General features: G+C 34.9%; 1 protein-coding gene across 2 annotated transcripts; it reads left to right on the forward strand.

Moving 5' to 3' along the window:
* Nucleotides 1–314: 314 nt before the first annotated feature.
* On the forward strand, nt 315–3,457 carry LOC108742090. 2 transcript variants are annotated; one of them, XR_001938612.1, is made up of 3 exons: nt 315–329; nt 1,999–2,373; nt 3,055–3,457. XR_001938612.1 is itself a non-coding variant. In XM_018477113.2 (2 exons), exons 1-2 carry the CDS (start codon nt 2,212–2,214, stop codon nt 3,304–3,306), a joined length of 414 nt encoding a protein of 137 aa, XP_018332615.1. In that variant the 5' UTR covers nt 2,118–2,211; the 3' UTR covers nt 3,307–3,457. The 2 variants fall into 2 exon arrangements, 1 of the variants encoding a protein (XP_018332615.1); XM_018477113.2 differs by lacking the exon at nt 315–329 and having other exon boundaries at nt 2,118–2,373.
* The last annotated feature ends 13,011 nt before the right edge of the window (nt 3,458–16,468 follow it).

The following is a 16,468-nucleotide window of genomic DNA, read 5'->3' on the forward strand; positions in this document are numbered from 1 at the left end:
GAACTTCTTTTTTTATTGTTACTCTCTGAAAATAATAATGTCGGATATTATTGAAGCTAATTTTTCAACAACGACCATTGAAAATTATTTAAATGAAAATTTTAGAAAGGATGAACAAGTTTTTGGGTCCTAAACACGTTTTAGTTTTCTGGATAATATGGCTTATGATTGGAACAGGAACAAAAAGCTGGACACTTTTTTCGAAGCTTGCTGTTGGGTTTATTATAAAAATGACTACTTCCGGTTTTTTTTCCGAACATCAGGGACGATCAACGACGACAGAGGAGAAAAATTATTATTTACAAAAGTTCCGGAAATGTTCCTATCAGGTAGAATACTGAACATTTGCTAAATATGAGATTTTATACGTAGAGTAAGGTCGGTGAATGTGGAATACCATTTTTTTAAAAATTATAAACAAGTTTATTAAACATACTTCTGTAATTTTTTTATTCACGGTAATATCTCTAGTCAGCTAGCTATTTGTTTTTCCCGTCTAGGTGACGTAACACAATAATACAATGTATCTTATTTTATGTAGGTTGGTAGATTTAGTAATTAAAAATAAAGATTATCCTCTATATTTTTGAATTTTCAGAATCTAATTGTTATTTTAGAGGGATTTTATTTTACTTTATTTTATAAAGCTTCTCTTGGTCTAGGTCTATTAGTGTTCGAGATATTCCAACTTCATCAAAAAAAGTTGCTTCATTGTCTAACTCTAAATTGCATATTTCTTAATTATGCAAGCTGAAGTATTAATATTAAATTAATATTGAGAAGGAAGATAAGGGGATGCCTGTTATCTAATACAGTTGCGTTAAAAGTTGTTTGGTATTATACATGGTGATGAAAATTTAATGCCGAATTTGAGTAATTTCCTGCGTAATACGAGGGTGGATTGATAAGTTTCCGGCCTGACCAAGAAAATCAATTATGCCATTAATAATTAAAAAAAAATAAAGGTTAACATATTTTCTCCTTATCACTAACTCGCATAATTCTAACTCTCTATACGTGTCCTTTGTAGTTCTAATTTCTCCTTTTTTAATACTTTGGAATTTAACAAATTTTCTTTATATTCGTTCAANATCCAAACCTCCCCTCTTGTATCTTCAGAAAATTTACCTGCACAAAAAATACATTCGGCATCTTCATTGGGAGTTAGGGAGGGGAAAATGGAATTGGTTATGTAGAATAGTCCACAATAGCAAATCTATTGATATTCCACAATACCCGCTTATAGACACGAAACTATGACCATATAAGAACTTGGATAAAGTTAATTTTATAGGGCTGTAATATCATACCTCACACTCTAAAACATTTACAGTAACTACACGCAGCACCACTATTTTTAAATCGATCCAAACAAATGCGTAACAGTTAACAGTATCACTACCCTACAAAATGTCAGCCACCTGCGAAATAATTTCTGATTAAACACAACGACACCTATAACAAACATAGGATTACATAACACATTACTTCGAAATACATTAAGAGTAGTACCTAATACATCAACTAGAATTTAGATGACTCTTCTAATTTTAGTGCAAACATGGTATTCCACATTACCTGACCTATTCCACATTCACCGACTTTACTCTACAAATATTTCTGAAAATATACGCTTTTCTATTATTGAAACTAATGATACCAAAATTATATGTTGTTAAAACTAGACTATGCTAATAATGTAACACATTATTCATAATTTTATAATGGTCTGCTTTTTCATGATTTTTATTTCCTATAGTTATAGATGTAATGTTGCGTAAGTTCTAGAGAAGATTAGTCTATTTTAGCTATATTACCATTTGCACGTGTGAAACGTAAACAATTAATCATTTTCTGTTTTCGTTAAATAAAAATTATTAGAATTGTACAAAAAAAATAATATCAGTAATTAATGATAAATAAAATATGTCCAGATAATTTTTATTAAATTAAATCGACTTTCGTATTACTTATCTCAATTTTCAATACTTTCCTTAGAAATACACCAATACAAACAAAACCAATGAAGTTGTTATTGATGGAATATTACCTTATCACAATATAAAGGCGGTACCTGTATGTGATAGATATATACTTCAATTGTTCATATATATACGCTTAGAGCATTGCATTAACTTCAACAGCAATTTGATAAACGCTTTGAAAAGTAATTTAGTTTGTGTCGAATAATTTTCATTTTTCAAATACAAAATGAACACCAAAGTGTTGATCACTTTTCTACCTTTTATTGTGCTGGGTTGCTGGTTAGTAACTGCATCTCCAGTAGAAGAAAAAACTCCTGAAGCTGCCTATAGAAAAAGCGATGGATCTGTGCTGAATAAGCACGAGTTAGAAACTGACGGACTAAGAGACGTAAGCATTTTTAAGACTCCGTAGTCATGTCATTTTCATTGTTATATCGTTATATGTATCAGTATTTTAGGCTGTTTTTTTCTATTTTTTATATACGTTATAATAATGTTTCAATTTTAAACACATACGTCTTAAAAGATGTCCACAAATACAAACATTTTTATTGTGTTTACGCCATGTTTTCATAATTTGCCAATTTTTTTTTCTTCATTATTGCGATGTACATAAAGAATCCAAAAATATAGGTCCTGTTCATTTTCGGAAGGCTTTATTTAAACAGTTACAACGTTGTACATATGTCTTTGCAACTTTCTTTGTTTATAGCCATACACAAATTTGTGGATCAATAAAACTGGAATATTAAGATTTATTTTTTAACAGAAAATGTCACTTTTACTTTAATAATTAGTATACGTGTAAGCATATCATAATTTTCATAATTAAGTAAACATAATTTCGTTACACTGTTGCGACGTGTTATTTAAAGTTATTATTATATAGGAATATAAACCATCTCTTACAATATTATTCTTGAGATCGTTTATGCACAATGTGTTATCATTATATGTCATGGTCATTTACATAATGACACTTTTATGTTCATATCAAATGCGTTACCTGCATTATTAATGTATTTTAGCTTGTAATCAAAATCAAAAGAGTGTTTGTTTTTTATTTCAGACAAGGGTAGCGTCCATTTACGAAACGAATATGCCAGTTGCCATGCAAACCCAAATCTTATCATACGTAAATACAGCCTACTCACTATCGTCTGATAGGGTTTACATATCTCAACTTCTTCAGAGCTACATGAATGCATACCAACCTAATTATCGTTGGAACGTGGTTATCAACTATGCTGCAATTTCTTACTACAGCAACTATTATGCAATTGTTAGACAAAACTCTGATTATTTGATTATCTTTGGATGAACCGTTTCGGGTTCTAGTTCCAATAAGATCACTTGATAATAAACTGCACCACTGTCCTAGTTTTAATTAATTTATTGACACATGTCATTAGTTTATATGATAATATAATGTATCTTGTTTAATTGATTAAATATTAGACTATTGAAGTACATTGTGCATGTATTTAGTTTAGTAGACCTTAATCTCTTCATCGTTTGCTTCAGTAATACCTAATACATTTCCTTGTAGGATGTACACGCGATGACTTCAATTCTTTCAAAACAATAGTACATTACATATCGAGGGAAGAAACAGGGTTATTTCAGACTGCGTGTGAATTGCCACCCAAGCCGAAGGCGAGGGTGGCTAACATGCAGTTTGAGACAACCATGTTTCTTCCCGAGGTACGTATACTATTTTTTGTCATGTTTGTGCGGAAAGCTCGTTATTAAATTGATAGTTGGCGAAATAAGAGTAAATGATTTAGAGGTTAGAAAGACATTGTCATTAAACAACTGATTTCTGCGCATGCTCATAAACTTCAGCGCATGCGCTCAAAAGACTAATTAACTAAACACTTATTGCAGCATATAGTTAATGGTTCTGCTTTAGCATCAGAGAAGAAGAAAAGCAAGGTCCTTACAGCAAACAAACTGATTTACTTGACTATTTATAGCTTATATATGTAGTACACTATTTACAATGGATCATATGACAATTGTACATCCAGCATTTTACTAATGTATCTGTTTTGACCTAGTTCATTCACTCCATACTATATTATTATCGGTGTTTGCAAACAATAATTACATATACATACGTGGGCATATACAGAGGGGTCAGGGGAAGGCAGCTGCCTCACCTGGAAATCTCGAAGACATACAAAATGGACTCTGTGTGCTCAGTGTACATAAAAAAAATGTAAACAGTATGGGCCATTCTTTCACGGAAGACGTCATAAACCGTTTTGCTAAAGATCCTCGAAAATTACTTTTAAAGTAGAAGTCGAATTAAACAATTAAAATAAAATAAAAATGCATAGTCAAATTCACTTTTATTTATTTAACTAACAGGTCAATTGAAAAGTCCCCGGCCTAAAATAGTAAAACACATTTTTTTTGCAAAATTCGTATTTTTTTTATTCAACATAATTCCCTTCAAGGGTGATACACTGATTATAGCGATCCTCCAACTTTTCGATACCATTTTTGTAGTACGATTTGTCCTTTGCTTCAAAATAGGCCTCAGTTTCGGCGATCACCTCTTCATTCGACGAAAATTTTTTCCCAACGAGCATTCTTTTGAGATCTGAGAACAGGAAGTAGTCGCTGGGGGCCAGATCTGGAGAATACGGTGGATGCGGAAGCAATTCGAAGCCCAATTCATGAATTTTTGCCATCGTTTTCACTGACTTGTGAGACGGTGCATTGTCTTGGTGAAGCAGGACTTTCTTTTTCTGCAAATGCGGTCGTTTCTCGGCGATTTCGTCCTTCAAACGGTCCAATAACGCTATGTAATAGTCGCTGTTGATGGTCCTTCCTTTTTCAAGGTAGTCAATGAAAATTATTCCACGCGCATCCCAAAATACAGACGCCATAACCTTGCCAGCCGACTGTTGCGTTTTTGCACGCTTTGGAGCGGGTTCATCGTGTGCAGTCCACTCCGATGACTGTCGATTGGACTTCGGAGTGAAATGATGGAGCCATGTTTCATCCATTGTCACATATCGACGCAAAAACTCGGGTTTATTACGCGTGATCATCTTCAAACACTGCTCTGAATCATCAACTCGTCGTTGTTTTTGGTCAAAAGTGAGCTCGCGCGGCACCCACTTTGCACAGAGCTTTCTCATACCCAAATATTCGTGAATGATGTGATGTATACGTTCCGTTGATATCTGTAGAGTGTCTGCTATTTCATTCAATTTCAATTTACGGTCATTCAAAATCATTTTGTGGATTTTTTTAATGTTTTCGTCCGTAACAGCCTCTTTTGGGCGTCCACTGCGTTCACCGTCTTCGGTGCTCATTTCACCACGTCTAAACTTAGCATACCAATCCTTGATGGTTGATTTTCCTGGGGCAGTGTCCGGAAATTCGTTATCAAGCCAAGTTTTTGCTTCAACTGTATTTTTTCCCTTCAAAAAGCAATATTTTATCAACACGCGAAATTCCTTTTTATCCATTTTTTTCACAATAACAAAAGTTGCTTTACTAAAAATGTTATAATTCACAAACTAATGAGCGGACAGCCGTCAAATTTATAGACGCGTCTTTTGAAGGTTAGGACTAATTTTAAATCATATGGATTTAGTTCTGGTGCCGCCATCTATGTGTCAGGCCGGGGACTTTTCAATTGACCCTAGTACTTATAAAGCAGGATCATTTGCGGCTGTTTGTCCTACACACTCTACTACATATACCTACTGTTTCATATAGGTGCATTTGTGCCTTTGTGTAGCGAGTATGACAAAACAGCCGCGGACGATCTGACCTAAAAAATGTGACTGCCCCCCACTAGGGCAGAATCTGGGTACGCCTATGTATACATACGTATTTTAAATTCGAAATATTATGTTAATCAACTTGTCTGGATATTTTTGAGAAAGCGAACCCGGCGTCTGGTCTAGGTTGTTGTTGTATGTGTTGCCTTATCACTGGATTTTACATCTATGGGTGTTGATTAAAGATGCTGTTCATCTGCCATTACATATATTTATGATGAAATACATGGTGAATGAGTGGTCGATTCTTTTAAAATCTCTAAAAGGGATCGTAGAAGGTTTGTCGAGAGCTTTTTTGGACCGTCTCGACGAATTAGGTCACACTTAGATGTTTGGAGATTCATGTAGAGAAATGACTTCTTCTCTCCATGTCTGGTACCAGCTACAGATAATATAAGTCGAAAATGTTGGTGAAATAGTTATGGATACAATCTGGGTGTGGTGTGAGGCCGCCGGTGCTAGAAATTTTCATGTGTATTCTTAGGTAATTCAGATCCATCCGGAGGGCGAATACTATGTTGGCTAAGGCTTGAATAGTCTCGGAAGGGCAATTGATTCTGGGATTAACTATGGTTTGTGTCTGGGCTACATCCATGATGCAATCAACCACCTATGCTACTTCAACAAGATCATTGCACCCCACCCCCCCGGTTGCAATGATTCTTTGAATGTTAAAGAGGAGACGACTTGACCAAATGATTCGCAGTAAATTGTTCGGGTTGAGGTTAGCCTACATTGCGCAGATGGACCAATTTCGAAGGCTTTCTACCCCTAATTAGGCTACAGTATAGGGTAACCCTGATTCACACGTGCGATATGCTATGCACGTTGGACTTACGTTACGATTCTCTGATTGGCTTGCGTGAGGTGCTATGCCCCATGGTCTTAAGTTAGGTTATGATGAGAGAGGTCTTCTTGATTGGCTTGTTTAAAGTAGGTACTATGCACTAAGGGTTTGTTTTACTTTATGGTGGAAAAGGGTTTCCTCACTAACATGTGTGAAGTTCTATGCTCTACTGATTTAGTTAGGTTGAGGTGAGAAAAAATTTCCTGATTGATTTGTTTGAAGTGCCATACACCAGGAATTAAGTAGTATACAGTAGATTAGATCATGATGAGATAGGTCTCCTTGATTAGCATTGTGACTACATACATTTGCCACATATCACTTTTTGCTGTATATTATCATTTTTATATATAGCTTTGGTATTTTTTCTAATATCAATAGTGTAATGTCTAACTCAATTCTTCCTTTTGTAAGTATTTCCTATTGTTATTATGTAAATGTTCTTTCAAATGTATCTTCATAAAACCTTTTGTATCTGTACCTTTCTATTATTCTCTCTACATATTATTTTATTACTTGTACTTTCCAAAGATAGGAAACGAACAATTAGAAGAAGTGGCGAATTTTAGATACCTAGGAAGTCAGATAAGTCAGGATGGAAGGAGTAGTAGGGATATAAAGCAGAGGATAGCGCAGGGTCGTGTCGCCTTTAATAAAAAGTCACTTCTATGCTCGCGAACGTTTAATTTAATTAAAATTTAAATCCGAAAAAGGTTGTTAAAGATGTATGTTTGGAGCACGGCGTTGTACGGGTGCGAAACATGGACAGTGGGAGCGGCGGAAAAGAAAAGGTTAGAAGCGTTCGAAATGTGGTGTTATAGGCGGATGATGAGGATATCGTGGGTAGAAAAGGTTAGAAATGAAGAGGTATTGGAAAGAATAGGAGAACAGAGGACTCTATGGAAGTCAATAAAAAATAGGCGAGATAGGTTGGTAGGACACCTTCTCAGGCATGAAGGGCTAGTCAGAGACATATTAGAGGCAGAAACAGGAGTTAGGAGGGGTATAGGTAGACCTAGATTAGATTACTGTTCGCAAATAGTTACGGATATGGGCTGTTCTAGTTTTAGGGAAATGCGAAGTTTAGGTCAGGATAGGAAAGAGTGGAGGTACGTGTCCAACTAGTCTTAGGACTGACGACCTTATGATGATGACTTTTCATTAATCCCTTAATATTTTAATTTCGCTTACTAACAGTATAAGGTGTATGATTCTTGTTGCTCCTTAATTGCATTTTAATATTGGATTTTGTTGGTGGATTGGGGCAAAATCTGTTTCTTAGTATTTCATCTTATCACACTTTTCAAGTTTCATTTACTTCTGATTCGATCCCTACTTTAGTTAAAGTACTTTTAACTCCACCCTTTTAATCTTCGTTAAAATTTATTTTCAAAACTATTAACACTTCCGACCTGTTGTTCAACTATTCCAGTTCTTTATTCAGTTATTATTAATTAAATTTGTATGTTTTCATTGGATTTCTTTTGGTTTATTTTATTTTTGCAAAGTGCATAGTTATCACTACAAAACCTGAAGCAAGAAGCTTTTGTTGTTTGACTTTGATCGCTAACTTCCGACTAGCAGCTCTGGATTAATTGCTGAAGTTTATTCCGTTTCATGTTAAATTATAAAGTGTTATGCACCATTGACAACGGTACGGTTTATACTAGTAATACTAATTATAAGAAAAATTTTGTACAGAAAAATAACCCATACCTCTTACATTTTTTATACATTTACTTACTTGGCATAGTTATAAACGACCCCAGTACATGGAACCAAAAATAAGTGTTAAATAAAATAATACTATAAGTCGTCATGTCAAATATACACAATTTATCAGACTTTATCGTAGATATTAATAATTTTTAACAACTGTATGATTCCTACTAACTGATTTTTGACATTGAAACATTTTGATAACACTGCAAATTCCTGATATATTTAGCGTATAAATTTGTGATTGATATCGGTGAATTAAAAGTTGGTCATGGTCTCTAACTGGGAGCCCTGTTTTTGTATTTTTCCACATACAATATCGTTTAGACCATATAAACTTATCAATATAATTTTTGAATTCTTTCTTTAGTAAATTCAGCACCTTTAGTAGTTGTTTTACTTGCTGTTTCGTCAGCACTCCCCTTTTCAGTGAAGCAGGTACCTAATTATATGTGAAAGGACTTATGTGATGGTTATAAGAATAATTTCTTTTCTGTTTTGAATATTGACATTGGTACAGTCACAATTCTTAATTGCTTCGAATGTGCACTAGAGCCGGTTAATATTAAGGCTTTTGAGCAATTTTGTTTCTGGTATAGATTGATAACTACAGCAGCAAAAACATCAGATTCCAGATTTTGTATCATTTTTGTATATTATCCTAATTGTCTTTATTAGCACAATGCTGAGTAATGTTTACAAAGACAGTACAACAGTGATGGACTAAGGTAAAATCGTAGGACAGAACGCTCCTGAGGGCTACAATTTTTGAGAAATCCTTTTAAATGAAATCGTAAACAAGGTCAAAACACATTCAATAAGTATAAGAGGCGGTTTGGACTTTGAAGTTGTACGCTCATTGTAAATACGTGGTTGTCTTTATTAACCATTACGTCCATATTATTCATTTTTTACAAAATATAGTCTACAAATCAATTTTGGGGTAAACGGGGGTTCCATTTCGTTTTGTTGCCTCGGGCGTCTAACGGGGCTTAGACCGTCTTTGTATCGGAGACGTTATTAATTCAGGTAGTTGTGGATGGATTGGTGTGATAGAAAGATAATGATGTGGGAACAACAAGTTGCCAATAACTTATTTACAATTTATGAAATAAAATGTAGAAAACTGATCATCTACTGCCTCAACGAAATGGAAAAAAATTGGAAGAGAAGTAAATAATACAACTTCTTTATAGGGTTTCCTAGATTATGAAATTGTTTCAATGGAATACATATTTTTCATGAATACATAAAAATAATTGCTATAAATAAACGCATAAATAAGTAAACAAGTATAATTTGTGTCTACTCTTGTGAAAACATCTAATACATAAGTAGAAACAATTACAGGGTTTAATATATAATCTTTTATGAAACACGACAAATCATTTTTCTCATTATTTGTGCCTATTTATAAAATGTTTCACAGAAAGCCCGTCAGTGACACAGCGAATTTTTTAAAAATTGGAACAGATTTGAAAAACAATTCTTAAAATAAACATAAACAGACAGATAAATAATCAATATACAGATAATTTTTCGACGATAACAAGTATCATCAAAAGCGCGTTTCTTTATTCAATAATACAAGCAAAGATGACCTATACGAAATTTTTCAGTGGACTTTTAAGTTATCAGAATGTAATGGTGACACCTGTATCAACGTTTCATATAAAAACGCTCACAGCTTCCATTCTCTTTCAAGACAATAGAAAAAAAAGTATTGAGGAATAATATTAAAAATTCCGTCTATACTCTATACCGCTTAAATTCTACGCATTTCTATAAACCAGTGTCTTCAACCTCTCTGTCACTACTTTTCTTCTAAAACATTCTATTGTGGCGGTCAATTGTATATATTTTTTGTAAATATTTCTTAAAGATTGTTTTTCATTATTTTACTTCAAATTCATTTCATTTCAAATATTATTTCAATTTCTTATCTTGTAAATACCTTGGTTTCCTTTCAATCTAAACTCTATTGTTCTCTCAATCACTTTTACCCAGAATTCCAACTTCCACCATACCTGCATGCGCTCCCATACTAATATCTGGTTTTACCCTTATTTGCTTTCTCTTGAACTCTATACTGCTTAATTCTACGTATTCCTACAAACTAGTGTCTTCACCCTCCCTCTCACTACTTTTCCTTCTAGAACCTTCTATCAAATCTACTAACAACCCTGTCCTATTGTAGCGATGATCTTCCCTGCAAACTATTGTACTTAATTCTGTAGCGGTAACACCGTTAAAATTAATTTTTACATTCGTTTTTATTGAATTTTTATTATTATTATTATTTTGTGAATATTCTTCTAAATCTATTTGTAGACTTACAACTTCTTATCTTGTGCATGCCTTTGTTTCCTTTCAACCTAGATTCTATTGTTCTACTATCGTTAGCCTTTACCTAGAATTTCATCTTCACCTATACTTGCATGCACCCCTTACTAATAGCTGTACTTTCCCTTAATTACTTTTCCTAAAATTCTATATTGCTCGCTCTGAGTGCTATAAACCTGTACCTTCAACTTTACTGTTCATACTGTTCCTTCTTGAATATTCTATCTCTTTTTACTAACAATTCAGCTGTATATAAACCCCTAAATTTCCATACTTACGATACCGAGCGGCATGGCCTAGAGGTCTAGACCATTGCTTAGCATTCGGGAGGACGCCGGTTCGATTCCGGGTCCGTCCGCCTTAGTCCAAGTTTTTCAGTGGTTTCCGTGGATCACTTAGGCAAATGCTGGGGCAGTAAAATTCCACAGAATATAATTTTTCAATCTCTTCTGTCTTTATTTCGTCCGTCTCATCTTTCTCACCCGAACCACCACCCACCCATTCCCACGATTCCTGAAAGCAGGCTGAAGAGGGCCTTCCGCCCTACCTTCCGGCGTAGTCCGGAGGGACTGCCCGCCCACCAGCATTACTGGCTGGTGGGAATGAAACACCCAAGTTTTTTTTTTTTTTTTCATACTTACTAACCACTCTGCTGTCAACCTTCGAGTAAGTCTTTACCTTTCGTTTGTTACATCTATACAATTTAATTACGTTATTTTTGCTGTGTGTTTATTTTGTGTTGTACCTTTTATTTATCTTATTGTTCTTTGCTTTCTGTGTTTGTTTGTGTCTAGTGTTTTTTTTTGTGTGATCCAAATTATACTTTTTATATTTTTTTATCGGACTATTTTATTTGTTGTTCTTGTGGTCATTAAACAAGACCCCGATACTATAAATACTTCCAAAAATTCTTATCTTTACACAGTCTACCGTCTACTGCTACCATTTGTAAGTGTTTCTGCTTTTATCTGTATTGTTTTCATTTTTGTTGTCTTTGTTATTGTTATTGTTATTGTTGTATTATCTTGTTCTTTTTGTCACTTTGTTCTCGTTTGTTTGTTTCACTCCTTGTGCCCTTTTGTTTCTTGTGTTTTCGTTTTGTTCTGGTTGTTATAAATTGTTATTTGTTATTATTAGTGTTTTTTTGGTATTTAAATAATATCCACCAAAAGACACTAAACTATCAAATTTACTAACAACCCTAGCCTATAAATACTCTCAAAAATTCATATATTTACACAGTCTCCTGTTTACAGCCTCTACTACCGTTTGCAAGTGTCTCTATTATTCTCTACCCTGTTTTTATTTTTTGTCTTTATTGTTGTTACTATTGTTCTTTTTGTATATAAATTGTTATTTGTTATTGTTAGTGTTCTCTTAGCATTTAAATAATATTAACATCAAAAGACACTCTTTTTTGAAATGAAGTTTATTTATTTGAATTATTCAGAGTAATTTATTCTTAAATTAAATAAATAAATATTTTAAATACAAAATAAACTTTAAATTGCAATGTTAATGCATATCAAGGTCAACTGATGGGCTAAGAAATGTAAGCAATTTTACGATTATGAACACGTAACCACAATGACCTCAATATGTACTTATGTATTTCTTTGTAGAATTTCTATAAAATTCTCAATTAAAACTAAAAGGTTCAATTTTAAGTATTGTAAATTCTTGTTGAATTCTATTCCTCTTGTTTTTGTTCGTCAGTTGTAACTTGAAGCTAAAGAATTTCAAAACTTCGTATAGACCATCTAACCTCAGAAAATCGGATACTAACCCAATTGTCAACCAAGCTGCAATTTTTTTCCACAGCAATTACTATGTTGTTGTAACTAGTTTCGATGCCTGCTTCAATAAAAGCCTCTTGACAATAAAATGCACCGCTGCCCTACTTTTAATTAAATTGTTAGCTTACACCATTAGTTGAACTGATAATAGAATGTAACTTGTTTTATCTTAATCAATTCATTAAATTAAGCTAAAATTGTTGAAGTAATAAATAACCTTTCAGGTCTTAAGATATGTTACATCAAACATGCTTTGCTTGGAGCTGCGCGTCTTACTTCTTAGTGTAAAGCATTTTGCTTCGCTTTTTCCTATGACTTTTTCCTTTTTCAATACTCTAAAAGTTGTTCTTCGTGTGTATTTATTTATGTGCTTTTAATAAAAATGCAGGAACAACTTATCACTGTAGTTTTTAAGAGAGAAGCACATACAGACGATAAAATTCACCGAAAGATTTCCGACATTTACTAATTAACTTCGTGAATCCATCTGCGTTTCAGGAATCGTGGTAATGGGTGGGTGGTGGTTAGGGTGAAAAAGATGAGACGGACGAAATGAAGTCAGAAGAGAATGAAAGATTATATGTGGAATATTACTGCCTCAGCATTTGCGTAAGTGATCCAAGGAAGCCACAGAAAACTTGGACCAAGGCAGACGGACCCGGAATCGAACCGGCATCCTCTCAAATGCTAAGCAATAGTCTAAACCCCTGGTCCATGCCACCCGTACCACCCAGCTGCAAATCTACCTAGCACGCCGGTTCGAATACAGCCTTGACGACACTAACAACTGATTGCAGGCCAAGAACCACTGACCGCTACAAAGAGACCTACATTAACCGACTGTCACTAGTCTCCATCGCCTCCCTGACGGACCACCAAAGTTATTGGTTGTTTCTAATATGTCTTTAAGTAGCCCCTTATGTGTGTCCTACTAAAAAACAGGATAATATATCGCTTATTTCGTACTGCTGACATCCATGACGCCTTGTGTTCTCCTACTATTTCTAATGAAATAAATATAAAGGAGACTGTGGCGTACTGATATACAAAAAGAAAGGTCTCAGTTGTGGTTAGTTGGGGTAAGACCTTTTTCTTTGTTTACTATTTATAATGCTTTCTTATTTTTAACCTTTCCAAATCGCGATATTTTTAATATTCTGCAATAACAACACACACTATACGTACATGAATCTTTAGTAATAATGTATACTATTCCTAAAAACCTATTACATTCTTTCTTTTAATATACTATGTTTATTGCTTTTTAAATGCAAAATTAGCCAACCTTGAATATTTGTCAAATATATGCGTTTTTATAAATTACGAGTCATTCGAACATAAACGAACCTTTTACTTTCGTTTAGCCGGTAAGCGTAGCGTTGGAAAGAGTTGGGGGTTGCCTCTAATTAACTCAAGGTCAAGCCGGCCACCCGACCGATTTGTTTAGTTGTCGTCACAATGAGCGAAATAGAGGTTAACCCTTCAGTTGCGCAACGCGCCATTATGAAATTTTTAACGAACGAAGGGGTTAAACCTGCCGAAATTCGAGTTCAGGGAGGATGCACTCTCATGGCAGCGAATAAATGCCTTGTGCGCCGAGTTCAAGATAGGGCGTGAAAACGTACAAAATTTGAGTCACCCAAGACGTCCGCGCTCCATCATTACGCCTGGCAATATCGCTGCTGTTCGCGAACTCATTCAAAGAGATCGTCGCTTGACCGTGGCAGAAAAAAGTAAAAAAATGGAAATCAGTGTTGGGAGTGTACACAGCATTATCCGAGACCAACTTAAACTCAAGATGGGTGCCACATTTGCTTACCCAAGAAAACATAAACGCGAAAGTTGATGTTTGTCAGGCTCGGTTTCACAATGATGGGAGGCATTTTTGCATTATATTGTAACGTGCGATAAAACTTGGGTTCACCACTTCACTCCCGAGTCGAAGTCGAATGGGTGAACAAAGAGAAAACCAGAACTCGCTTCTCAGCTGAGAAGGTGATGTTAACAGTTTTTGGGACTCTTAAAGAGTTTTGCTCCTCGATTTTCTGAAAAATTGTCGATAAAAATGCCCTATATTACACTGACATTTTGGACAAGGTTCGAGCTGCCTACCGGTCAAAAAGACGCCGGCGGCCAATCCGAGATGTCCTGCTTCTGCATGACATTGCAACACCCCACGATGCAGGTCTAACGGTCCAGAAATTAGTGAAAATGCACTGGACTAAACTCGACCACCCTCTCTACAGCCCTGATCTTTCACCAGGCGATTTTTATTTATTTGGACCTTTAAAGGAAGCACTTGGTAGAGAGCGTTTTGCGGACGATCAACATGTCGAACGGTTTGTGTGCAATTGGTTGGATACTCGCCCGAAACCATTCTTCGAAAATGACATGAAAAAACTACCTGTTCGGTGGAGAAAATGTATAAATAAAAAAGGGAACTGTGCAGAAAAATAACCACCAAGTGTATTTTATTGTTAAAGTAATACATAACTTTTTTTGACAAAGGCTCGTTTATATTTGAATAATCCTCGTATATGAAATTTAGGTTTGCTATATTTCAAACGTACTACTTGAATTTGTGTTATAAATCATGCATACCATCACTTCCAAAACCGTCCACAACTTGTTGTATAAGGGATTTAACTCAAGAAAGCTAGTTATCGATGCTTATGAAGTCAGGTGGGTCGGTCTGAAGGGCTGAGTGGTTTTGAACTCATGAGCGGACAATGTTGTTGAAAAGTCAATGCGCTTTTCGGAAAAAGGCATCGTTCAGTAGCTTGATACAGCTTCAAGGACAATCTGTCGGCAGACCTCAGCTGATAGTTCAATACGTTTTTTACAAAAGTGCAATTCAGCAACCTCATCATAGAAAGCGCCCCACCAAAGTATTACTGATGCTGGATATTCTGTCTATTGAGTTTTTCCTGGACAGTGAAGATTTGTAATGCATACAGGGAATCCTTCTATGAAGATTGTCTGCGTATCAGGAATAGATTCGAGTTTTGTGTCCTACGATAAGACCTGTAGTCAGCAAGGGAGAGGGGGGCCCATGTTTATAAAAGAGTTTGATCAAAATTCGTGATTCGTAAATTATTATTATGTATTAACAATTAAATACAATAATACAATTATTCACAAAAGTCCGGCCGTAATCTTTTTTTGAGTGAGCGACTTCAGTCTATCACTGTCCAAAGATAGTGGTAAGATGTGTTATGTATTAACAATTAAATACAATAATACGATTATTCCCAATACGGTAAAGGGTAATTAATTACTGCAGGATACTAATTTTCAGCTAGCACTGCGGATTTATGTCAGTGGTTTTTGCAAAAAGAGACTGCAGATCCAATTTTTTTCCATTTGGTATTACTTACAAACTAATGTTTTTTCATAAGGGACGATATTTTGAATTTTCAAAATACTACGGATGTGACGGAAATCCGCATGTCCGAATTCAACAACGATTTTCGGTAAATGTGTGTCAGACCGTCCAGTCTATCTGCGCCTCTAAATATGGAGACGTATTTGACATCCTTATTAGAAGGAACTCTGCCAATGTACTTGAGGATATACCGTTGCAAGTATGTGGTCGTATATGTTTTTGCTACATGATGGTGTATTCCTCCACATTGAAAAACTAGTGCGTAAGCCTTTAGACGAGCTGTTTCCTCTACACTGGATTGGACTACGAGTCCTTAACCTTTACATGGGATTGTATGAAACAGCGTGTATTATCGAACGTCATAAATAATTTTGATATACGTCTTGAAGCCTGTCTTCTAAGTGACGGTTCTAATTTCGAAAAATTTTTGTTGTGTACGTATGTGTGTATATTCACGTGTCTCTGGAACCTACTCGTTAATTTGTAACCATTATGTTCTTGTTTATGTTTACTTCAGGCGTTGGACAACCGCCGTTGTTTAGTTTACAGTCTACACATGTACAACTCCTCAGTTATCGCTGTAAGTCCAA

The sequence above is a fragment of the Agrilus planipennis genome, unplaced genomic scaffold (genome assembly GCF_000699045.2).
Source record: "Agrilus planipennis isolate EAB-ADULT unplaced genomic scaffold, Apla_2.0 scaffold94, whole genome shotgun sequence".
Classification (NCBI taxonomy): domain Eukaryota; kingdom Metazoa; phylum Arthropoda; class Insecta; order Coleoptera; family Buprestidae; genus Agrilus; species Agrilus planipennis.

What these genes read in the sequence shown, in the direction of transcription:
- LOC108742090 (XM_018477113.2), top strand. Translation starts at nt 2,212, where the DNA reads ATGAACACCAAAGTGTTGATCACTTTTCTACCTTTTATTGTGCTGGGT. An exon ending in AAACTGACGGACTAAGAGAC is followed by an intron (nt 2,374 to 3,054) that starts GTAAGCATTTTT and finishes TTTTTATTTCAG; the next exon opens with ACAAGGGTAGCGTCCATTTA.